Raw genomic sequence first — 26,034 nt, forward strand, 5'->3', positions numbered from 1 at the left:
TCTTTTTTTTTCAGAGAACGGGACAGTGAGAGTGTTAGAATGATACATGGTTACCGACTAGACGATAGTGCCGTGTCAGTTCAGTGATTTGAGTTCTACACGGGACATGTCTATATTTTTTCACATTTAATTTCTTCTCTGTAATTTTTAATTTCGGTATCTTTGGGCACCTCTGAGTCCACCCAATTCTAATGGGTACCTGACATTATTTGGAGATAGAAAAGTCGGTTGTTGTACTTTTTACTCTTCTCTCAATAACCTTGCTAGCTTAGTGCCGCTATTATCATAGGTTATGTGTCATGGTTCTTGCGACACATTTAAATCTTAATAATGTTTTAAATAAGTTAATTCTACATTCATATAAAAATAGCATAACCAGAGTTGATACAGGTGCAGGCACAGATGCTAAAAACATGAGAAGCAATAACAGAAAAGAAATTTTAAATTATATATGGATGTGAAGAAAATTTGTTTATTGAAGTCTTAAAAGAAGAAATAATTTTCTATTTAAGCTACAGCTATTGGGGAATATATATACATAAATGTAGGCGATTCAGTGTTGTATTTAATTCTGTTCATGTTTAGTTCCATATTCTACTAATATAAAAGGTGCACAGTAGATTAAATAGTAACAAAATATGAACTATAAATATTGAATGAAAAATCACTCAACTGTTTCTCCAATTGAAATTGACAATTCTTTTTGAAGCTATATGTGTATGCTGCCAAAGACTTTTAACAAAAACTATAAAGACCTACTTGAATTGTTGACTATAAGGTATTCAAGCGCTTGCTATAATAAAGTTGAAAGTCTGTACCGTTATTATAAAGTTTGAAAGCTTTATTGCTATTTCGGGATTTTTAGGGTTTACCTGATTCAATCCGACTCTTATATTATAAGTACCTGACAATAGTTAGGGAAAAGTAAAGGCGATTGGTCATTGTGACACCCCTGTTAACCATGAGCCATAGAAACAGATGCCTTTAATCATCTGCCCAATAGATTGCAATTCTATATGAGACTACTTTTTTTTTTTTTTTACTTTAGACTACCATTATTAGACTAGGCCTACTATTATAGTGAAGCCCCACCTACTATTTCCCTCTATAGGTAAATTTCTAATAAATCTAGAATTCTATATCAAGAAATAGAATCTAGATCTACTAGAATATAACATGCGCTTCTCGTATTGGCCTCTTTAAAAAAAAAAAAAAAAGTAAAATTCCCTTTCAGGTCTTGTGGTCTATGGGGCAGATGATGTAAAGGTCATCTGTTTCTGTGGCCTACGGTTAACGAGGGTGTCATGTGGCCAGAACAACGACCAACCGTCTCTTGGCCTCTTTTAATTATAAGAAATTTTGCAAGTGATAGGTCATATCTTGAGACATAGGCCTATATAGGGCCAGCGCACAAACCGCACAACCAGGCAGGAAAGTATAGGGCCTATATAAAGACGGTTGATCGTTGTGCTGACCACACAACACGCTTGTTAACAGTCGGCGATAGAAATCAAACAGATGACCCTTACAACATCTGCCCTATTCTTGATTCTTGATCGCTTATCTCAATACTTCTCAAGATTTCTTTCGTAATAGATCTATTTAGCTGACGTAACTTGATGATAAATTGATAAAAACATAAATAGGCAGAGTTATTTATAGCTTAAAATTCAAATTTATTCTTGAAACTATAATATTTCATTGACAGGTCTGGATATCTAGTTTTAATAGATCTACAAGGAACGGCGAAAACTTTATTCCATTTGACTCGCGTGTCCGAACTTTCAAATTTCAGTCCGAGTGAAGTGAAAAAAAAATTATATAGGCATGTGCCATGATGTGTGTTTAGAAAAAGAAATCCACTTGTTTTTATAGCATTCATTGTTCTTTATATTGATCTAGTTTATGCTGACAATAAATGCCTACATTATTATTATTATTACTGAAGATGAAACAAATCATTATTTTTATTCTTAAGATTCCGTGAGGAGAAATATATTCAAGACTCTAAGTTTATAGATCTAGTTGTACAGCCATAGACATATGTACAGCATTCTCAACATTTCTCAGGCAACTTTTTGCTAATACACCGTTATATTATTGTTGACAACGGCAAAAGCATCAATAATGGCGGCTCACGTTGTATTTTCTTTCCTTTTTTAGCCATGGGGAAAGAAGAAAGAGACAAATGACGTTCTTTTGTTCACCAAATGAAAATTACCGGTATATTAATATAACTTGTTAGTTGTACTTTTTGTGTGTAAATTCTTTATGTTTTTTTTATTTTTACATGTTTGTTTGTAAAATGTTTTACATGTTTGAATTGTTTCGGATGTTCCTTCAGAGTTGAAGATATAGTAACTATAGTTTACTTCCTAGTCCAAACCTCCCGCAGGACGACGGGGGATGGGAGCGGGCAGGATTTGAACCCTCGACCATCGATAAATCCGAACGACAGTCCAGCGCGCAAACCTCACGACCAGGCAGCCATCCAGTCATTGAAATAAAACATTAGAATTCATTAGATCTAGATCTAGTCATAAGTCATTCTAGCTAGATTATGATATATCATTATGTAGATATACTCACTGTCATATAGAGTCTAGTCTAGAGAGTCTCTATACTACTCTATAGACATAGACAGTAAAGAGTTAGTAAATCAGTAAAGTATTTGCTTTTTTGTTCTCTAGACTAAATGTTTGATTAAAATGTAGTGTAGGCCTACTGTCTATATGTAACTGTACAATACAATACAAATAATAGGCCTACACTAATAATGTAAATGTTGTACTTGTTTCGGATGTTCCTTCAGAGTTGAAGATAGTTAACTTCCTAGTCCAAACCTCCCACAGGACGACAGGGAATATATATGGAAGTGGTCAGGGTTTGAAACCGGGACCATCGATATATCCAAACGACAGTTCAGTGTTGCAAACCGCACGACCAGGCAGTGGTACGATGCACTACAGTCCCTATATTAACTTATAAAATATAAGCCTAATATTTTGAATTTAGGCTATTTATATCATATGTAAGTTATTCCATCATTATAAAAAAATGTTCTAGAAGGCTGGTATTACACTGTAAATTTTATAAAAAAAATATTTACTAAAAGGTAAAAGGACCCCTTTTACAAAAAAATATTAAAAACTTATACAGGCCTTAATATCATTCAAAGGGCCTATTCAGTGTTGTCCACTGGCCCAGTTGTAGTGTCTGCCCATCAGGCATTTGCCAGAATGGCCATTAAGCCAGTCCATCTTTGATTTGATAATACTAATGACCTCTCTTTTAATAGCTATATGACGAGTGTTGTTAAAAATAGTATAGTTTAAAATGAGCATGAAATTGGTTGCATGAATCAGCCAGGAAAACCAATGACTTAGCAGAGTTTAAGTCACTGATTAACACTGATTGACAAATGAAATTCGTATGCTGTAATTATCTATTTTTTTTGAATAAACGTCTGTAACCTATATAATTAAATAAGAGGGACACTTGGTTTACTGTGTTCTATTATACAGGAAGTGAAGTACAGTTATTTTAGAGCCTTGCTGATTTCTGTATCTAATCTTTACTACTGTCACTTCAATGTATTTTGTATATTCCTAGATATAGATAGTATTTTTTAAATCTGCCTTTAATAAGCAATTTGTGCAATTTGATTGAGAAGCCTTGTTTCAGAATGTAAATATTCTACCATTAATTTTTTCCTTCAATCTATCATTAATATAATTCTGGATTTGCATTTATCCAGTGTGATCTTTGACGTTTAGAAGTAAATAGAACTAAGCACTGCAGCTAGTTCTAGTTAACCCATTCATAAGTTTTCAATTAACCAGTAATTGTAAGTTGAGTAAGTAGTTCTAACTCTACTCTGCACAACCACTAGAGAAGCATATAATATACTTATAATATACAGACAGCTTGTGAAATTAATTGAATTATATCCATAGTAAGATAAAGTAAAGTTCCCCTTTCAGACCTTGCAATCTATAGGGAAGATGATGTAAGGGTCATCTGTTTCTGTGGCCCACAGTTAATGAGGGTGTCATGTGGCTAGCTCAATGACAAACCACCTTTACTTTCCACAACTAATGTCAGTTACTCGTTAGAGTTAGGTAGGTGCCCAAAGATCCTAAAATTTAAAATCCCAGTCTTCATCAGTATTTGAATTGGGACCCCGGTTCACAAGCAAAATGCTGCACCGCTCAGCCACTGTGCCTACACATTATAGCCATGGCTTAATAATAAATTCTTTGTGACATGGTGGCTTTAGTGGTAAAGAGCTTAGCTTTTAAACCAAGAGGTCTAGAGTTTAAATCCCTGTTAAGACTGAAATTTTTAGGACCCAACTCCATTGTGGACCTAATATACATTGGAAAGGTAAATGTGATTATTCATTGTGCTGGCCAAATGACATCCTCATAAACAAATGAGTTTCACATCATCTGCCCCTATATCTGAAAGGGGAAGCTATTTTACCTATAATAAGAAATTATAATTAGATATGCACCTTCACAAACACCAGAGATGCAGCTTTAGACAATGACTGTATAATATCCATAGCTTAGGTAGAAATTCTACATTACATTAATCTCAAAATACATTTGAAAACAATATTGTAAGGCTACCAGCTAGTTCTTCTAAGTTTAGATTGAAAACAAGATAGACCTTTAAACCTTATATTATTAAAGAACAAACAATTTGAATTGAGCTTGTCAAATGTGTACACGTAATATGAAATAATTCAACTTTTTCTTCTTGCAGGATTTGCTCATAAAGTCTTTCAAAGTTTTCTTCAATGTTGTGATTAAACATCAATTGTATAAAACAAACATCTACATAAGCTCTCCAGTGATGGAAAGAAACACTAACAATTATAAGACAATGAAGATACCAAGTGAACTAAGTGATACAGATGAAAATCATGCTCAATATGAAGGCAAGAATAATGAAATTGAAGAACGTAGAGCTTCATCAAATGCGGATTTTCCCATCAATGCTGTAAATAGTCAGATAAAGCACACAAAAAGGGATGTAGAAGTTTCAAGATCACTCATTGATTCAGATGATGATCAGGTAAATGAAAGTCATGGGGATGAAAGTATTGTTTCAGAATTATCTGATCCACAAGACCAGGAGGTCATACAAATACAAAAACCTTCTGATGATTTACAAACATTCAAAGAAGCTGAGTCGTCAAGTGATGAGGATGAAACAAATGACCAAATTCAGCAAGTCAGTGTTGAACCTAGGACTGTCAATGAAACCATTACAGAACTAGTTTCTGATGAGGCTCAATCCATGCTAAATGAGACAATTAAAAGTGACGAGGAATATACGAATTATTATGCACACAACTTACGGCCATTGACTAGCAGTACAGTCCAGGATCTGCCAGGAGGATTGAGAGCAAAACCAAACACACCAGCAAGCCAAAATATTTTTATCAAACAAGACTTTAGAAGGTAAGTGTTTTATTTATATATTGAATAGTATTTCATGTTCAAGCTGTTACTATCAAGTTACATTTTATTTGACAGTGGCTGAAAAAAGAAATGAAAACTTGATGCCTTGAGCATAACTACCTGGGGATTGGGGCTGCCCCTTTCAGCTCTCTAGATAGCTGACTTTATTTTTGGGTAAGGTGCCCTAACTTTTGTGGATCCCTCCACATCCTGCAAAATTTTGGTCCACCCCTGGGTATTATATGTCTATGTCTGGTTGTCCTTAAGCAAGCTGTATTTACTTGTGTAAGGAAACACCCTCAGTGGAAACTCAATTAGCATTCTGCCACAGAAATGTGTAAACCTTGCTTGTCATAGGGCTCAGATAAAAAAACAAACATTTAGTAATTTTTTAATTGTATACTTCAAATTAGTTTTTAAAATAGCTCAAGAAGGCTAACTTTAGGCCCAAAAATATTTATTGTCCTCAACTTGTTTAATTTTTTTTCCCTGTGCAAATATTTCTATTTTCTATATTATATTTCTAGCTTGTAATAGTTTGATCAGCTAGCCCATAAACATTATAGAAAACTTGATTGCTGGAAACTTTGATTTTCATCTTAAGAAATGTATGCGACATGAGATATTACAACTTTGTGTTTTAGGGATTCCTTTGTTAATTGAAAGGAAAGAGGAACAATTAGAACTAATAGATCATTAAATTAACTAAAAAATTTACAATTATTGAAATTTGTGTGCACACTAGAACAATTCTAAGTACCTTTAGGCTATACATTATTATTAACATTATTAGGATATGCTAGTTTACAATATGGAGTTTGGTGTGTAAAAAAAAGTTAAGTTTCATTTTGTTTTGTGTATTAGGTTTTATATAGTGACAATAACATCATGATAAAAACAAAGACCAGAGTTTGACATGAAATAAAGACAGTTCATATGTTAGCTTCTTTGGAGGCAGTCAAGCTTTATTAATCAAGAAGTTTTTGGACTTTGTTATTTGGTTAGTGGCAGTGACATTGTTTGACCAATAACATCTTACCACCATTTGTCAGATCAGGCTAAAAATGTATTTGACACATTTGAAAATTTGAGTTTCAAGTTGAGTTGTTTTTCAACTTGCTACCAAATCTTTCACTTTTGCTCAGCTTTAGTTTCATCAGTGTTACTGTAGATTGGATATAATTGAAATTTAATGAGTCAACCTTTTAACAGAATTTAGAACTTTTTTAAAAGCTTTTTTTAGCTCACTTTGTCTGTCTTTTTGAGCCCTTTCAAAGTTCTGATGCAACGGCTACTTTTTCTTTTCAGAAAGTGAAAAATTTAATTTGATTTAATTTTTGAAAAACGACTATGCAAGCAGTTTTTTTCATAAAAATACACCATTTTTACAAATGTTCACTATTAATAGTAACAAACACGGGAGGAGGATTTACTATATTTTTAACAAATTTATGCAAACATTTTTAGATTTTTTGTCAAAAAAAAATTTTTTTTTTACAAATGTATTGCTAAGTTAAGTAAGTTCTGTCATACTAATTATTACATTAAAAAAAAATGTTTACTTTTTTTTAAAGAAAAAAAAATTAATATACATATAAGTGGAACATAGAACACTTAACTAAAGGAATTTATTTTTTTCGGAATTTTTTTTTTCTTGAGGCTTTGAATAAGAGATTGATACTTTACAAAATAATTAGATCAATTAGATAATCATTATATGTCACCATTTAGGCGAGGTTCACATCCAGTTTCTCCTTCACTTTCACCTATCTCTGGTCTGCTGGATCGTTGGTGCACCACATAAGATTGGTCAACCTTCTTTCTCCATTCGTCTGTCATTTGTCTTTTTATTATAGCTTTTATATAGCGCTACTTTCATGCTTATAGTTTACAATATTATAGCATGCTCAGAGCTTTTGGTCCAATCTCATTTGTGGACCAGTTGGGGGGAGGGGGTATCTAGGAGTTGGTTTTTCATGCTGCCTTTAGGCAGCTCAGTCAACACAACTCTGTCGAACCTCGAGCCCCCTTCTAGGTAGCCAAGCCAAGTTCAAGCGCACTTGGCCTCTCGACCACGCTTCCCAAGCTTTGATAGAATTTCATTCTGATATTCTTTCTGAAAATATTTAAACCTTCATTTTACCATCCAGGGTGTACCATTTCGGGGGTCGATTTTGAGTTTGTGTTTCCACTGAAACTGTCTTTGTAATCTTGTTAGGTTTTGTTTTGTATTTGAAGATTATGGTTCAGTGTTTAATGTTTAATTGCTATGAATGGTACTATCAGTCACCACCATCTGTTTGAATGGTACTATCAGTCACCACCATCTGTTTGAATGGTACTATCAGTCACCACCATCTGTTTGAATGGTACTATCAGTCACCACCATCTGTTTGTATGGTACTATCAGTCACCACCATCTGTTTGAATGGTACTATCAGTCACCACCATCTGTTTGAATGGTACTATCAGTCACCACCATCTGTTTGAATGGTAATATCAGTGACCACCATCTGTTTGAATGATACTATCAGTCACCACCATCTGTATGAATGGTACTATCAGTCACCACCATCTGTATGACTGGTACTGTCAGTCACCACCATCTGTATGGCTGGTACTATCAGTCACCACCATCTGTATGACTGGTACTGTCAGTCACCATCATCTGTTTGTATGGTACTATCAGTCACCACCATCTGTTTGAATGGTACTATCAGTCACCACCATCTGTTTGAATGGTACTATCAGTCACCACCATCTGTTTGAATGGTAATATCAGTGACCACCATCTGTTTGAATGATACTATTAGTCACCACCATCTGTATGAATGGTACTATCAGTCACCACCATCTGTATGACTGGTACTTTCAGACACCACCATCTGTATGACTGGTACTGTCAGTCACCACCATCTGTATGACTGGTACTATCAGACACCACCATCTGTATGACTGGTACTGTCAGTCACCATCATCTGTATGACTGGTACTGTCAGTCACCACCATCTGTATGACTGGTACTATCAGTCACCACCATCTGTTTGAATGACAGCATCTTCAGCATAGGGCCAGAATTATACAGAATAGTCTAGTACTGGTATACTTTGTCACATCAAATCTTTTGTGTATTATCACATTAGACATAGTATGCACTGTCACATCGAACTTATATTTGTGGTCACGTCTGACATAGTATGTATTGTCACGTCAGATATAGTATGAGTTGTCACAAAATAAAGTACCTTTTGAATTCAGCACTAAATTATGAAACACTTTGCAGCTGGAATCTACGAAATTTGAAGCCACTCTTGAAAAACCTTCAGATTGAAGAAATATTTGGTGAAACTTATAGACCCAATTGCTTTTCACCCACTTGCCACAAATGTAAAATTCTTTCTTAAGTTGCAGCACGAACTTGACACCTACAGAAGTTACCATCTACACATTACCTCCCTTACCTTCTACGTATTAACTTCCTTACCTTCTACATATTACCTCCGTTACCTTCTACATATTACCTTCCTTTAGCCTACTTACCAACAATTTTTGTATGTGAATAAAAAGATTTATGTTACATTGAATAAGGAAAAAAAATCCCATAAAGTTTTTGATCTGCCTATCAATCAAATTCTATTAACTTGTCTGTAGCCTTAAAATGTGCTTGTGGCATGAGAACAGGTCTTTAATCCACACTGAAAGGAGTCACAATTTAATGATCTGCCAAAGTGAAGTCTGGCATTCATTCACCTGGTCAAATCTAGGAACTTAATTCGTGGCTGTTCATTCCAATGGCACATATTGTCTGGAAGTCTATTAGCGGTTACAAAAATCTGAAGTGGAACGCATTCAGGTCTATAATTCAAGTTGTCGCTGAACGCTTGCAGCTAAACAAAAATGAACATCAAAGAATAAGAGTTACACTGACATAAAAATAGAATGCCTACCAATGAGGACTTTTTTTAATTGGTTCTATTTTCTTTTTGTTAAGATTGAATTCGTTCATCATATTTATTTCACATTATAACTATTTAATTGACCCTCATGTTTTCATGCAGTTTGAAAATGTCTTGACTACATGGTAGATTAATCCCATGCCCATATTGTGTTTATGTTGTCTGTAGGTCTTTAAAACAGTGAGTTGTGCCACAAAGCATTTTTACAAAGTTTATATCAACTCACTCTGTCTACGATATAAGATAATCGTATTGGTGAGTTTTTACATCTTTCTGCTCGAGTCTTAACGGAGAGGAGATGACCACTTCGTCCAGATCTGATGGGTGCAAATTGTCTTTAAGAATTTTGCGTGCCATAGTGATCCTTCTCAAAGCTGTGGCAGTCAAGTAAAGTAAAAAAGTAAAGTTCCCCCTTTCAGACCATGTGGTCTATAGGGCAGATGATGTAAAGGTCATCTGTTTCTGTGGCCTATGGTTAACGAGGGTGTCAGGCGGCCAGCACAACGACCGACCGCCTTTACTTTTCCCTAACTAATGTCAGGTACCCGTTAGAGCAGAGGCGCCCGAAGATCACGAAATTAAAAATCCCAGTCTTCACCAGGTTTCGAACCCCGGTCCCCGGTTCGGAATCCAAGCGCTTTACCGCTGCGCCTCCATGTGGCAGTCAAAATGACAGTACAAATAATTGAATTCATAAACACATTTATTCTGGTCAGCATCACGAATTGGTTCGCGCGTTGCTACGCAACCAGTTATTTGTTTCTTTCCAGCCTAACGAGCTGTAGAGTTATCTTTTCTGAAAAAAAAAAAGCTTTTAAGATTTTCCTTCATATAATTTCTATACAGAGCTATTTTGTTGGGCTGAGGTGAATTTAAAAGAACTGTTCTTGAACATTCTTTTCTTGTATAGTATCGCTTCCTTGATTTCTTTGGTCATCCAGGGTCTATTATTACTGAATGTTCTAGAACTGTGCTCCAAATTATTAAATGGTTCTACAGTTGTGCTCCAAATTATTAAATGGTTCTACAGCTGTGCTCCAAACATTAAATGGTTCTACAGCTGTGCTCCAAACATTAAATGGTTCTACAGCTGTGCTCCAAGCATTAAATGGTTCTACAGCTGTGCTCCAAACATTAAATGGTTCTACAGCTGTGCTCCAAGCATTAAATGGTTCTACAGCTGTGTTTCAAACATTAAATGGTTCTACAGCTGTGTTCCAAACATTAAATGGTTCTACAGCTGTGTTCCAAACATTAAATGGTTCTACAGCTGTGCTCCAAGCATTAAATGGTTCTACAGCTGTGTTCCAAACATTAAATGGTTCTACAGCTGTGTTCCATTTCAATTAAATAATAAAAGAAGTTGAAGGAATCTATCAAAATTTAAAAAAAAATCCCAACCTTTTATGACACGATTTAAACATTTAAAAATCGCAGAAAAGATAAAAAAAAAAAACAACAACAACAAGTACTCATTTGTTCCCCTGTCAATCACATTTATTAAGTCCAACTTTCTGATATCAACTTCACATCCAACTTTCTGATATCAACTTCACATCTAACTTTCTGATATCAACTTCACATCCAACTTTCTGATATCAACTTCACATCCAACTTTCTGATAACAACTTCACATGCAACTTTCTGATATCAACTTCACATGCAACTTTCTGATATCAACATCACATCCAACTTTCTGATGTCAACTTCACATTCAACTTTCTGAAGTCAACTAGACATCCAACTTTCCAATGTCAACTTCACATCCAACTTTCTGATATCAACTTCACATGTAATGTTTAAGTGAAACTGTGGTATAAACGTTAATTTTCCTGAGTCAGCCATAAAAAACAATGACTTGGCAGAGTTTAAGTCATTGGTTAACATGCTTGACTGGATGACCTAGGGACACGCGTAGGACGTAATCATCTTATTTTTTTCGAAGCAACGTCTGTATTTTATAAGATAAGATAATGTTTTTGTTATGTGGAATGCACAATTGTAAGATTAATTTGCTTGCGTAATAAAGATGTTTTATTATTTATCTGTATTATACTAACTTTAACAATTGCTAACAAAATAAAACACTAATTTTAAAACGAGGCCCTTAGACACACCGTGCACACACCCATATGTCAAGCTTTGTATGACGTCATTCTCGCGTGCCATGTACGTGCCCCTACACTTTTTAATGTCTATTCTAGCTGAAACAGTGAGACACATGGGAGTTTCTCTGGCAGGCCGGGTGAGAATACCTTATCTTCTCAGCTTGTGCAGATATAGAACTTTGCCCACTTCCCATTCTCAGTTCATGCGGCTATTCTATGCTTGAGTGTTTTTTTATGCTTGGGTCCTTCTTCTCTTTTCTTTATGTCTTCACTAAGACCCCCCTTCACACTTTGATCACTACTACGCCTTTGTCTTATGCGTCTAACATACAAAGTAAGCTAATTTAAAGGCCAAATTAATGTGTTTTAGGTGTTTCTATCAACCAGTAAAAACCGTTTGTTTATGCACAACAGACACGGAATTTTCAACACTTAAGGTTGAGCTGCGCCAAACATTTTTTTTCTAACTTATCTTTTCGGTAAATGGAACAATTAGAATTTTATAAGCATGGGTAGTCTAGTAACCAGAAATCAAAATATTTGTAATTTCACAGAGCAGGGGGGTTGACAACCTCTTTGTTTCTCATGCACATTATATTTTGTTCACTTCTGATTCAGATGCACGACACCAGATTTTACACCCATTGAGTCCTTTAAAGTTTGGACAATTAGAAGGATGGCTGCCTGGTCGTGCGGTTTGCACGATGGACTGTCGTTCGGATTTATCGACGGTCGAAGGTTCAAATCCTGCCCGCTCCCATCCCCCGTCGTCCTGCGGGAGGTTTGGACTAGGAAGTAATTATCTTCAACTCTGAAGGAACATCCGAAACATGTAAAACATTTTACAAACATATTTGGCCAGGCATATATATATATATCCAGTATAATCATGTGAAAACTAGAGACTATCATGTGACACTGGGCAAATGTAGCTGCTGTAGAGTGAAACAAACAAATACGCAATAGAAAAACTACAACTTTTTAAAAAACAAAGCTTATTTAAGAGAGAGAACCTCTAATTACTGCCATTTTTTTTCTGAAAACTACAGGGTTCGGCTCCCGTTCTGCTATATAAATTAAAATTAATTCAATAGTAGTTCAATAGTACTAAATGATAAACTAATTGGTTAATTTTTGATTGATTCGTGTATAGTTGTCGACTATGCAAAATTTCAACTTGTCCCGAAAATAAAAGTGGGAGGAAAAAAAAACGGGATTAAATCCATATATACATCCATCACTCATTAAGGAACATTTATCCCTATTATTTCTATATTCAACAAAATAATTAATCAACAACAGTTAATTAACTTTTTAAAATTGATTCATGTCTTGCCAGGTTTAATGAAAAAAAGTTGCAAAATGTTGTAATACTAAGTAGTTGGGGCAGTTGGTCGTTGTGCTGGCCACATGACACCTTCCTTAACCGTGGGCCACAGAAACAGATGACCATTACGCCATCTGCTCTAGATTCCAGATCTATATATTACTTGATCTGAGAGGGGAACTTAAAGTTAGTTATAGCCCCATAGCTCACGTCTACGCCATGTTAAAACTTAGTTCTATAGGCCGTCTTACCTTCTTCGTGACCTCTGACAAGACACTATTGTTCAGCTTGCTATCCACCTGCACCATTTTAGTAATACTTATCGATCTGGCAGTGTTTGTACACCGCGTCACTCCAGATTTATGCCAAGATCACCAAAGATCAATCAGGTGCAGATCCAGCGTGGACCGAGACATACAAATATCGGATTAGTAGGCGCCGGTCACACGGGGCTGACTTTCTCCATTTTGTCGTCTGCTTTTGTTACTTCCGGTGCTGAGAGCAGACGATTCATAATGTAAATTAGTAGGGGAGAGAACTTGATCTTCCCACTGAGTTAATCCATTAAAAGGCTTATAATGATATTGTGAATACACATTTTCCTCATAATATCGCGATAGACTTGATAGAATGAGTTCAACAACGGATTTGTTATTTTTCTCTGCAGTGGATTGTCTAGCCAAGCGTCGGACAGATTAACTCAAAGTATGAGTACCGTGAGGTCCTCCCAGTCATCAGGGGCGTATAACTGGGAGGAAGACATCTTTACCAGCCACGAGCTTCGTTTTGGAGTTCAGACACCTCATTATTTTTACGTCAATCAGAACAAACCATCACCAATGCCGCCATTACCGGTAAGATTATTTTGTTTGTAGGAGAGTCTGCTTTCTCTTTTGTGTGGGAGTGTAAAGTGTCTCTGTGCAGCAGTATAAGATCATTCTCTCTGTGATGTCTGTGTGAGAAAGTAAGGTGTCTTTCAGTAGGAGTGTAAACTGTCTTTTAGTAGGAATGTAAGCTGTCTTTTAGTAGGAATGTAAGTTGTCTTTTAGAAGGAGTGTAAGCTGTCTTTTAGTAGGAATGTAAGCTGTCTTTTAGTAGCAGTGTAAGCTCTCTTTTAGAAGGAGTTTAAGCTGTCTTTCAGTAGGAATGTAAGCTGTCTTTTAGTGGGAGTGTAAGTTGTCTTTTCATTAGCAGTGTAAGCTGTTTTTAGTAGACGTGTAAGCTGTTTTTTTTTTAGTAGCAATGTAAGCTGTTTTTTTTTAGTAGCAGTGTAAGCTATCGTCACTGTGTAAGCTGTCTTTTAGTAGGAGTGTAAGCTGTCTTTCAGTAAGAGTGTAAGCTGTCTTTTAGTAAGAGTGTACGCTGTCTTTCAGTAGGAGTGAAAACTGTCCGTGTTAGAGTGTAACCCGTCTCGGTATGACGCTGCAGTGACTGTATAAGAATATATCAACACACACTGGAGTCAAGTGTATGCGTTTCGTTTTCCTGTTTTGTCGACCTATCTCTACAACACAAAAAGGTATCATGTCAAATGATTATACAGTGACAAACTATCGGCACGTTAATTAATCAAATATTTTAAAGACATTGATCATGAAAACAAAAAGTTACTAAGATAGGCGTCAGCCATATTTCTCGGCAGCGCTCTGTTGCTAAGTACGATTCCCCCCCCCCCTTAATTTGTAAACTGTTTCTGTGTAGGAGTGTCATTGTGTGTGTAAGCGGTGTAATTATATTATATTCACAAACTTATTGCTACAGTTGTATTTCTTTTTTTTTTTTTAACAGTAGAAATATAATGATTCTTGATGGAAAACATTGTGAATTTGTACTTTTGTGTTTGTAGACCTATGTGTGTGGGTGTGTTCATCTAGATTGTTATTGTTAAATAGTAGTTATTCTTGTGTGGACAATTCAAACTTTACGAGCTTTTATTTGCTTGGATGTTACGGAGTGTGTGTGTTCTTAGGTGATTATTGAATAAAGGGAGCATTAATTGTTAGATAATGAAGAAAGGGAGTATTAATTGTTAGTTTTGTAGAATGATGCGAGATCCAAGAAGCTCTATTACAATCCAATGTTCATATTGAGATATCAGAGTTTAAGAACGTGTTGTTTTTTTTTTTCAATATCAATTTCTTTTATCTCAATTTAAATTTGTATATAGTGTAATAAAAGTTTTATTTAGTTTGTTTTTTTTCACCAAGAAGTTATTCAAGTTTTATAAGTTAAAATATAATATGCTACAGCGGTGTAGTTGTCTACCAGCAGTTTGGTGCTATAGGTCAAAGACCATCAACAACATAGGACCAATACAATTATCTTATCTTTAGTCTACTTGAGAGTCTGGAAATATTGAATAGTTTAGGACAATGAAAGCTACAGCATATGTCTACTGATGACCCTATTAATTTTTAAACTGAAAATTAAACTAAGATAATGGACAAGAGACATAATTTTTTGTCTCAGTTTTAATGCCAAGCATTTTAGCACGCAAGTCTACCTTTAGCTGATTACTTGCCCTGACCTCGTTAACTGTGTGTTCTTGAACTTGGCTCTGCTACACGTCTGACACGCACAATCAAGTGATCTAGCAGTCTTAGTTGACATGCGAAAAAAAAACACAAAAAAAACTCCACTAGATTAGGATGGCTGCCTGGTCATGCGGTTTTCACGCTGGACTGTCGTTCAGATTTATCGATGGTCCCGGGTTCAAATCCTGCCCGCTCCCATCCCCCGTCGTCCTGCGGGAAGTTTGGACTAGGAAGTAATTATCTTCAACTCTGAAGGAACATCCGAAACATGTCAAACATTAACAATAACTAAGCCTTAGAATTAAAATAAATAGTTTTAAATTAATTCCATGTTTATAATGTTGGTAGTACGTTATTGTAATCTATACGGACCATACGTCTCTAATCCAGTAACTAGATCCCTATAGTATCAACTGTTCAACCTATTATGAGTACTATTCGATGTAACTATTAAACTACAGTTTGGATGTGCTAATTTTGGTGGTGCCTATGAGAGCTTCTATATGTTAAGTGTTTATGTTGTCCACTTGTCATTATGAGAGAGACACAATTACATAGAGCCATTGTTTGTCTAATGCATGCCTAACGTCTGTCTGTGTCGGCTCTATTGAAGTTGTTGGTGAACGGATGTGGCGAGGTGGGGGAGGAGGGGCTAGCTAGGTCATGTGACCATTGACCACTGGGGTGGTAATTTGCATACGAGCGAAATGACTCTGGACCAGAAGAATGTTTTTTTTTTGGACATTCTGATGGTCTAGAGGTTAAGTTCGCTTAGTGCGTTATCGCTAGGCGATTGTGTCGTTTCCAGTGCAACTGGTTCGAGCCTTGGTAGGCGCAGTGCCTTATTTTCGTCGCCTTTAATTCACTACTTTCTAACATTTAAAAACTTGGTCCCTGGTGCTGCTGTTTATTTATGTTTAATATATGCCTATATGAATAGCCATTTCAGATTTGCCGTTTTTCTTCTGGCATGGCTTTTTGTTATTCATTTGCGCTTTCTTAATAAATAGTCTACAAAATACTTAATCAGCCTTTTTTTTTTCGTTTAAATAATAGGACTTGTGTGTGTGTGTGTTGGATTACCTCCTCTTAAAAAATGGGTACTAATCATTCAATCAAATGCGGTAGTGGGGGAGGGGCAAGGGGGCAATATGCCACACACGGGTTGGGGGCGCCACACGCAGGGAGAAGCCAAATAAAATTATTGTAGATATTTTAGTTAGGTAATACATTCTAAGGTTCTTTGTATTATATTATTTTTAAATAGTTCTACTTTTTATCTTTAATCCTATATTTCTATTTGATATTAGCAAACATTAAACCAAATAAAGCATAAGGTGTACTTCAAGGAACCGTCTTAGTTCCACTCTTATTTGCTATTTACATAAATTATTTACCAAATTGCATTAGTTCAGGAACAAGTCAGATCATTTGCAGACGATTGCATAATATATAGAACAATAAAAACAACACAAGACACAGATATTTTACAAAGAGAATTAGATGAATTACAGAAATGGGAGTCAAATTGGAGCATGTCTTTCCACCCAGAAAAAAATGTCTGTTATTAAGAGTAACAAAAAAACTAAATTCTACTTTTCTTATTCATGGTAAACTTCAATCATCTTCTTTTTTTAAGTAACGTCTGTATTATATAAGATAAGATAATATCTTATCTTATCTTATATAATATAGACGTTACTTCAAAAAAGAAGATGATTACGTCTAACGCGTCATGCATTTAGTCATATTAACCAATGACTTAAATTCTGCCAAGTCACTGGTTTTACTGGCTAGCTCAGGCAACCCATTCCATGCTCAAATAGCACTAGGGAAGAAGAAGTATTTGTACAAATTTGTCCTAGCATATGGGACGAGGAATGTGCCATTATCTTTGTGTCTTTCTGAGTATTTTATTAAATTTTGTTTTTGTATTTGAAGATTATGGTTCAGTGTTTTATGCATAATTGCTACTTTACTTTTAAATCTTCTATCCTGAAGGCTTTCTAAATTTAGTGATTTTACTAAAGGTGTTACTCTAGTCAAATGTGAATATTCGTTTGTTATGAATCGCACTGCTCTATTTTGTGTCTGTTCTAGTGTCTTAATGTTTTCTTGAGTTGACGCGTAGGACGTAGACTTCTTATTTAAAGTAACGTCTGTATTATATAAGATAAGATGTTCATGGAAAATGGATTTGGGGGGGGGGGGCAATAAAGTTTCTTGCCCTAGTGGACGTTTTGCTCACTACGCCTCTGCATCCAATGATTGCTTTCTTTGCACTATAGCTTTTGTATTTTGTTGGATTACCTTTCCTTGAATGGATTGTTACTAATGCCCTAATGAAATGCTTTCTCTGCACTATAGGCTTGGCGAGGTTATAAAGGTAACGTCTATTTTGTACAAATGCTCCTTCTTTTCTAGTGCTATTAAAGCATGGAATAGGTTGCTTGAGCCAGCTAGGAAAACCAGTGACTTGGCAGAATTTAGGTCATTAGTTAACATGCATGATTAGATGTATGACGCGTATGACGTATTAATCTTCTTCTTTTTTTTTTTTAAAGTAATGTCTGTATTATATAAGAAAAGAAAAAAATGGGTTTGGGGGCGCCAATAAAGTTTCTTGCCCCTGGGCACGTTTTGCTTACAACGCCTCTGCATCAAAGGATCGCTTTCTTTGCACTATAGGTTTTATGTGTGTCGGAGTACATTGCCCTTGAATAGATAGTTACTAATGATCTAATGAAATGCTTTCTTTGCTTGCACTATAGGTCTTGTGTGTATCGGAATATATCCCTTTTAATAGATAAGTTACCAATCATCTAAAAAACAATGCTTTCTTTGCACTATAGGTTTGGCGAGGTTACAGAGGTAATGTCTACTTTGAGCCAATCTCCATCACCAAGTTGAACTATACACCACCACAGTCTGCCAAGGAAGAGAGGAGCCCCCAGCCGTCCAGCAAGCCCTATCGTCTGATTCACTCTTCCAATCAAGTGTACATCCTTGACAAGCAAGCCGTGTTTAGCTCCATTAACAGCCGCAGCCGTGATGAGTTTAAGTTCATAGAGGGCGTACGGTCCACGGGGAGTCTGGCAGTTCGACCTGCCAGCGCCCTTCCACAGCCTCGTAATTCCAGAGCTTCTAGCAGCAGATCTGTGTCCAATGTTAAACAGAAGATTCGCAAGGGGAGTAACTATCACTCCAGCAAGCCTTCAACAAACAGAGTTGGTGCCCATAGCGCGCCGTTACAAAGTAAACAGTTTTATTTGGGATCATCAAAGTCCAATAACTCTGCTACAACTTTGTCTAACACTGCAGACCCAAAACTTGTTGTGAATGGAGGCAAATTAACTTCCAGAACCTATGTCTACCCCACTGCCAGAAGTCCTACAGTTCTCTCTTTCAGTACACAGAAAGCTAGGGTAAATACCCCAGACCTAGGTGGAGGATTTGAAAAACTTCCAACACTAGAGAGAGTATCGTCTGTTGACCTTGACATACAGGAAGAAGATAACTCATTCAGAAGTGAGATTCAATCTAGGGCTTCAAACTATTCGGAAGAAAATCGTCAAACACCAACACATTACACCCCAAAAGTGAACGTTCGCCATTTAAGTTTAAAATAATCTTTTTTTTTTGTTTGTTAGTTTCATTTGTTATTAAAACAATTTTTGTGTGGACTAGATTTACTATTTATACAACTAGCAAAATATCGTTTTTTATAATGTTCATGTTTACATGATAAAATGTTGATTAATATTGTTTACCTTATCTGATGTTTGTATTAATTGTTTGCATTTAATTAAAAGAGACATTTTATTAGATGTGTTCTATCTGTTGTTGTATTGTTTCAGGAATACATTTCAGAAGAATTGGTCACACATTTATCTGATACTTGTATATTTTTTAAATTATTTTTTACATATTGTTATCATGCAAATAAACAGTTTAGATCAACTTTTATTTAGCAAGTATTTTGAAAAAAAAAAGGAACATTTTGTGTTCTATAATCGTATATTACTGTTACCCTTTTCAGACCTTGCAATTAGTAAGGTCAATGATGTACAGGTCATCTGTTTCTATGTTAACAGCTAATGTCAAGCACCCATTACAGTTGGTTTGACTTATGGGTGTCGTAAAAATCCGCAAATTCATTGCCAAAGTCTTTAATGATATTCCAAGCCATGACTCCTCGGATCAGGAGATTACCACTTTACAACTCAGTCCCAAAACGAGTTTTTTAAAATATGGAAGAATTCAATTAAAAGAGATTTAGGTGTATCTAAAACTGCATTAAAAAACACAAATTGCTTTTTTGTTCTACTAAGTAATTATTAAGTTTATATTGAAGTTGCGTAGCTAGGGTATTTGATGCCCTGTGCGGCAGTTCCTCATGATTCCCTCCAAAAAAAAACAAAGTCTTAAATAAACGAAAATGTTCTAATTTCAAAATAAAGTGTATTCGTTATTTAAGCATCACTATTTCTCAAAGAATTAATTTTACAAAAAATATAAAACAGGTGAATCTTACGTACTTTCTCGCCAGCAAACTATCCCATAATTTTATCCAAATCATTTTTTCCACTAGGTCTAGTTCCTAAGACAAAATTGTTATAAATTCATCATTGTTGATTGTAAGTATTTCTTCATCAAAGTAAGTCTGGAAAAACTTCACTTGCATGTAGCCATATTAGAATCACGATGGCAATATTCGGGGACTGACATTTTTTAAAAATATAAAACTCCAAAGCTCAATAGATTCTTGTTTTAAAAGCTCGAAGACTTCTGGAGAAACTCAGACAATTACTTGGAGCTCCCAGACAAAATTTGTTTTTGTCTATGTCGCTGGGAGAACCATTGAAATTGATTTCTGAGGAAAGGCGGGCTTAAATTCATATTTACCATGATGTTGTTCTTATAGGGTTATTATTTGATGAACAATACTGGGGTTATTATTTGATGAACAATACTGGGGTTATTATTTGATGAACAATACTAGGGTTATTATTTGATGAACAATACTGGGGTTATTATTTGATGAACAATACTGGGGTTATTTATTGATGAACAATACTGGGGTTATTATTTGGTGAACAATACTGGGGTTATTATTTGATGAACAATACTGTCTAAGGAAGGAATTTTTTATCAGTATCTCTTTCTTGTGTGTCGATAGAAAATCTATCTTCATCTTTTTTTCGCCGGCAATTTTTTCTTGTGGCCAATAGGTCTTTGAGATTCTGCAGGACAATGTACAATAAAATTATGATCCAGATTTTAGATGTTAGTTGTACTGTGGATAGTAATGGAGAAATTTATTTTTCTTTATTATCCCCGTAAAAGTTATGTTTCGTTTTAGTGAGCACTTATATTACAATAAGTTGGTTTTTATTTTGGTGGGACATTTACGCATTCTGTCTCATAGGAATGGATCGTACTTGGATTGTAAATTGTAAAAGTGCTTTGCCTTCAGAGATTTTAAACAAATCTGGTGGTAAAATTTGATTTAAGCTGGTCTACAGCTCATAGTTAATTTAATGTAAAAACGAATATAGGACATAACTAATTATCAAAACAAATTAATGTGTTTGTTTTTATTTCTGTAGTTACAATGCATAGTTTTGCTGGGAAAGTTTGTCCTAAATTTTTAATCAGTAATCGGCAAGTGATATCTCAATATTGCCTGCTTGACATTATTATAGATTTAGTCTATATTTGCATTATTATTTTTAAAAAAACTTGCTCGATCTGATGTGTTTTACATTTAAGATCTAATTCTGTGTAGAAAAAAAAGTTGAAACAAATGTTTTTGACCAAAAATAAAGAGTTTATTCGTGCAGAGGCATATAATATAATTTTTGGCCTTTAGACATTTAAATGTTGGCTTTAAAAAACCTATTGGGTCAAAATTGCTAAAAAAAAAATTGCTACGATTTCATTCTTGAAAATAACGAAGTTGTTATTTTGTTTGTTTGTGCAATAACAGGTTAAATTGTCATATTTTGCTGTCGAAGGGAATTGAGAGACTTATTGATAGTCAGTCCTCAGGGCCACGAATTTTATATTGTACATTGAGAATAAAATATGAATTTATAACTTCAATGCAAATACAGCCCCACGTTGCTACATGACGCGATTTCCCAGAGGGCGCTCCACAGATTGAATATTTTTAGCGGCCCCCGAAAGGGGGAAAAGATATTGAAAATTGGACATCACAATATTTTAGACCATTCAAAGTTCACATGCAACGGCTACTTTTTTTTTTCTGAAAGCGAAAAATCTAATTTTTAAAATAAGTTATGCAAGCAGTTTTTTTTTAATGAGAAAAAGCTAATTAGTATGCATTACAAGTTAGACCTAATTTAAAAAGAATAGTAATCTTGTAAACTTCATTTTTGTGAACTTTTTTTTATTGCGGAATTAATTTTTTTTTTTTTTTGAGGATTCGAATAAGAGATTGAGCCTTTTCAAAACAATTAGATCAATTATAAGAAATCAGTTAGGCCAGGGGAGTCGCGGTGGCTGAGCGGTAAAGCGCTTGGCTTCCGAACCGGGGGTCCCGGGTTCGAATCCTGGTGAAGACTGGGATTTTCAACTTTGGAATCTTTGGGCGCCTCTTAGTTCAGCTCTAATGGGTACCTGACATTAGTTGGGGAAGAGTAACGGCGGTTGGTCGTTGTGCTGGCTACATGACACCCTCGTTAACCGTAGGCCACAAAAACAGATGAACTTTACATCATCTGCCCTATTGACAACAAGGTCTGAAAGGGGAACTAGTTAGGCCAGGTTCACATCTAACTTTACATTCACTTTCACCTATCCTTTGATCTGCGGGACCGTTGGGGCACTACACAAGATCTGTTAACCTTCTTTCTCCATTCTTATCTCTCATTTGTCTTTGATATATTTTCATTCGGATGTTCTTTCTGAACATATTGAAGCCTGCCTGGGTGGACCACTTCGGGGGGGGGGGGGCCTATTTTGAGTTTGTGTTTCCACACAAACTGTCTTTTTTAACCTTGTTTTTTTATTGAATAAGTACCAGATGACAGCGCCTCGCTTGGCTGAGTGCTTTGTTTCCCAGTTAATTTCGGAGTTATTTTTTTTTACTTAACTTTTTTTCGGAAATGTCTATTTATAGTGTCCAACTCAGTCTTAATGAATTTTTTTTTCTAAAAAAAAAGGAGGGGGGAGGGGTCGGCATTTTTTTTTATTTATTCACGCGGGCGGCCACAACCCTCGTCGACAGTCGAGTTCTCGCGATGTGGCCAATCAGCTGAGCATTTGTCTCACTTCTTTGTGTATACCAGGGATTCTCAACCTGTCGATTGACGATTTGCCAGGGGTCGCCTAAGACGATCGAAAATATGGATTTTTTTTGTCTACTCCTCTATTGCTGTATGTGTGTGAGCGGGAAGGGGGGTCGCGGGGGAGTGGGGGATTGAGAAAAGGGGTCGCCGAGCATAAACGGTTGAGAACCGCTGGTGTATACGTTGAAAGATCAAAGAAAATCGCCAGAGCCGTTTTCAAAATCAAATTTACATATACGAACATTCAAGCACTGCTCGGTTAATAGTTTATGATAGGGGTGTGCAAATTACGGAACGCGGGACACATGCGGTCCGTAGAAGTGTTTTATGTGGCCCGCGGACACCTACAGGAATCATGTGTGCCTATAATATATACATATAAAAACTCTAATATATAAATAATAATTATAAATATAAAAATTCTAATTTATTAAAAATAATCATAAATATAAAAAATTCTAATATATTAAAAATAATCATAAATATAAAAAATTCTAATATACTAAAAATAATTCTAAATTTCTCTATAACTGATGGAGACTCAATCTTTTTTAAAAGCTTCAAGTAAACAAAGGTTACTTTTATTGGCTGTTCTTCAATACATTCATTCTAAGACACAATCTCAGGCCAGTATTTATTCAATGCTATTAAGAACTGTGTTGAGTGTTTGGTTTGCTTGGAACCAGATGGCAAGTGTAACAGCTGATGGAGCTCGATCTTTGACTGAGAAACATTTTTTTAAAGAATATCCCAACCATAAACTCTAAACACAAAAGTTTGCACAAAGCTGCATGATATATTATCATAATTGTTGCTCCAGTAATACAATAACTAAACTCATCAGAGCTAGGGGTTCTTACCCGCAGGTTTGCACAAAGCTGCATGATATATTATCATAATTGTTGCTCCAATAATACAATAACTAAACTCATCAGAGCTAGGGGTTCTTACCAGCAGGTAGCTTACAAAAGTACTTGAAGATTTCATTGGCCTCCTTCAGTCGCAGAACGACTATGGTTCATCTCAGAGCACACTTCCTCATGTGGCTGTGGAGCCCCATTTTGGAGAGACACTCCCGTCCACAGATAGCGCAGGTTAAGGTGGCTTTTGCTTCGGTGGTAGAGGAGCTGGCCGTTTTTCGGATTGTGCGTTTTTATACTGGGCTTAGACCCATGTACTTTCACTGTCCATAGCTTTCTTGGTCACTAAATATTCCGATGTATCCGTTGGCTTAGCATGGACAAGGTGATGAGAAAAATTTCAAGGAAGAAATTTCTATGTTCTTTGAAGGACATTGACTGTGACTTTTTTACTCATATTTCTAATGAAGAGTAGAAGACAGAGTTCATGTTTTTCCTGGCAGCTATTGCAATGAGTTGCTTGCACAATAAATGTAAGTGCATGTCAAATCTTTTCAAACAACGCTTTACAATTTCTCCAGGCCAGGCATTTAAGTGAAAACAGGTTTTATCATTTTCCTTTGTGGAAAGGCAAAAATATTTTTAGCGAAATTGTTAAAAGTAACAGACTCATTTGGATTCCTTAATTATGGAATAAAAAAAAAATCAAATTTTAAGACTCCAAGAACAAGTTTTCAATACCATCAGCTCACCATTTAGCGCAGAAGCTGATTCAGCTTTACAGCACATAACTCCATGCAAATTATGACCTGCAAGAATTTCCAGTCATTACATCTTCGGTAACTTAATGGGTGCCAGAAGCTGTATTTCTACTTTTAGGAAAACTTTGCTGCTAAGCTTCAACTCTTTCTCTCCGTAATTATTTACCACATTCTGGTGGAATCAATGCTGGTAGCGTCTGTTAGGAGAGAAAGAGTTAACATTACTTGGGTACACATACCTGTGCGAACAACCTTTTTGTTTGTGTGGAAAATAATGAAGTGCAATCACTAGTCGATACTGACTGGCTATAATTTGACAGCAGTCACAAGTATAACAACTAGTAAGCTAGGATGGCTGCCTGGTCGTGCGGTTAGCGCGCTGGACTGTCGTTCGGATTTATCGACGGTTCAAATCCTGCCCGCTGCCATCCCCCGTCGTCCTGCGGGAGGTTTGGACTAGGAAGTAAACTATCTTCAACTCTGAAGGAACATCCGAAACATGTCAAACATTTTACAAAACATTTTACAAAAGCTAGTTCCACGGTTCCAGAACATTACGCATGAGTGTAAACATTTAAATACTTCACACTTAGTGTACAACTGTACATTTGTGTTGAAATGTTGTGATATAAAAGGACAATAGACATTTTTTTTTAAACAATCGTAATATTGGTTTTAGAAATTCCTAACGCTTGTTGCAATTCCTCAATTGGGAGTGTGAGAAGAGGAGAAGTGAATGTATACTAAATTTCTAAAATACATTATACCAGTGATGCCCAACCTAATTCGACCTGTGGGCCATTTTAATTTCCAACACTCGTTTCGCGGGCCACATGAACGAAAAGTTACAAGAAATAAATGAAATTGTTCTGAAACTATTTTACCAAAACCCTTTTGATGTGTTGCTACATTTATCATTTTATGTGATATTTGACGATTATATTTTTCACGCTTCAGAAAATAAATTCCTTTGTCTACCTAATATGTTAGCAACAGTGTAAGTCTCTTTTTGGTTAATATTCACATCGATCCTCAAATCTCTAGTTGTAGTTAAACAATCTTTTATTCATGGTGAAAACCCATAATGCCGCCATCATTATTTGATAATGCCGATATATATATATATATATATATATATATATATATATATATATATATATATATATATATATATATATATATATATATATATATATGTTTTTTTAAACAGCCACTTTCTTTATAAAACAAAGTCATGTTCCACAAACAAGTAAAGATCCGCCCACTGGTCCTGGTAGATTCAACATTCTCTGTCTCTGTCTCTGTTCACAAACGTTAAAGGTCATGGTATCAATATATCAGAGCAAATATGACAGTCCTAAGTAGGTAAAGATACATTTTTCAACCTTTTTTTTTTTTGGAGGGGATTTTCTCCACTTTGTGTCGACGTTTCGGCGGGCCGGATATAACCACGTCGCGGGCCGGATCTGGCCCGCGGGCCGTATTTTGGGCATCACTGCATTATACAGTTAGCTAGCGTATTTTTCTAAGTTGAATATATATATATATATATATATATATATATATATATATATATTCACCATTCCCCCCTTCCCAAAATTTTTTTAATACAGCCCTCGACACAAAAAAGATTGACCACCACTGGTATATGACACTATCGGGAATCTCCTCAAGCATTAGTTTCCAATGACCTAATACGCGGAT

General features: G+C 35.6%; 1 protein-coding gene across 1 annotated transcript; it reads left to right on the forward strand.

Moving 5' to 3' along the window:
- The first annotated feature begins 1,963 nt into the window (after nucleotides 1-1,963).
- LOC106052546 (uncharacterized) lies at nucleotides 1,964-20,978 on the forward strand. The gene is made up of 4 exons (XM_056039557.1): nucleotides 1,964-2,223; nucleotides 4,771-5,471; nucleotides 13,530-13,716; nucleotides 18,249-20,978. The coding sequence occupies exons 2-4, from the start codon at nucleotides 4,861-4,863 to the stop codon at nucleotides 19,023-19,025; spliced, it is 1,575 nt and encodes a 524-aa protein (XP_055895532.1). The 5' UTR covers nucleotides 1,964-2,223; nucleotides 4,771-4,860; the 3' UTR covers nucleotides 19,026-20,978.
- The last annotated feature ends 5,056 nt before the right edge of the window (nucleotides 20,979-26,034 follow it).

The sequence above is a fragment of the Biomphalaria glabrata genome, chromosome 8, assembly GCF_947242115.1.
Source record: "Biomphalaria glabrata chromosome 8, xgBioGlab47.1, whole genome shotgun sequence".
NCBI classification, from domain to species: domain Eukaryota; kingdom Metazoa; phylum Mollusca; class Gastropoda; family Planorbidae; genus Biomphalaria; species Biomphalaria glabrata.

What these genes read in the sequence shown, in the direction of transcription:
- LOC106052546 (XM_056039557.1), top strand. Translation starts at nt 4,861, where the DNA reads ATGGAAAGAAACACTAACAATTATAAGACAATGAAGATACCAAGTGAA. An exon ending in ATCAAACAAGACTTTAGAAG is followed by an intron (nt 5,472 to 13,529) that starts GTAAGTGTTTTA and finishes TTTTCTCTGCAG; the next exon opens with TGGATTGTCTAGCCAAGCGT. An exon ending in CACCAATGCCGCCATTACCG is followed by an intron (nt 13,717 to 18,248) that starts GTAAGATTATTT and finishes TTTGCACTATAG; the next exon opens with GTTTGGCGAGGTTACAGAGG.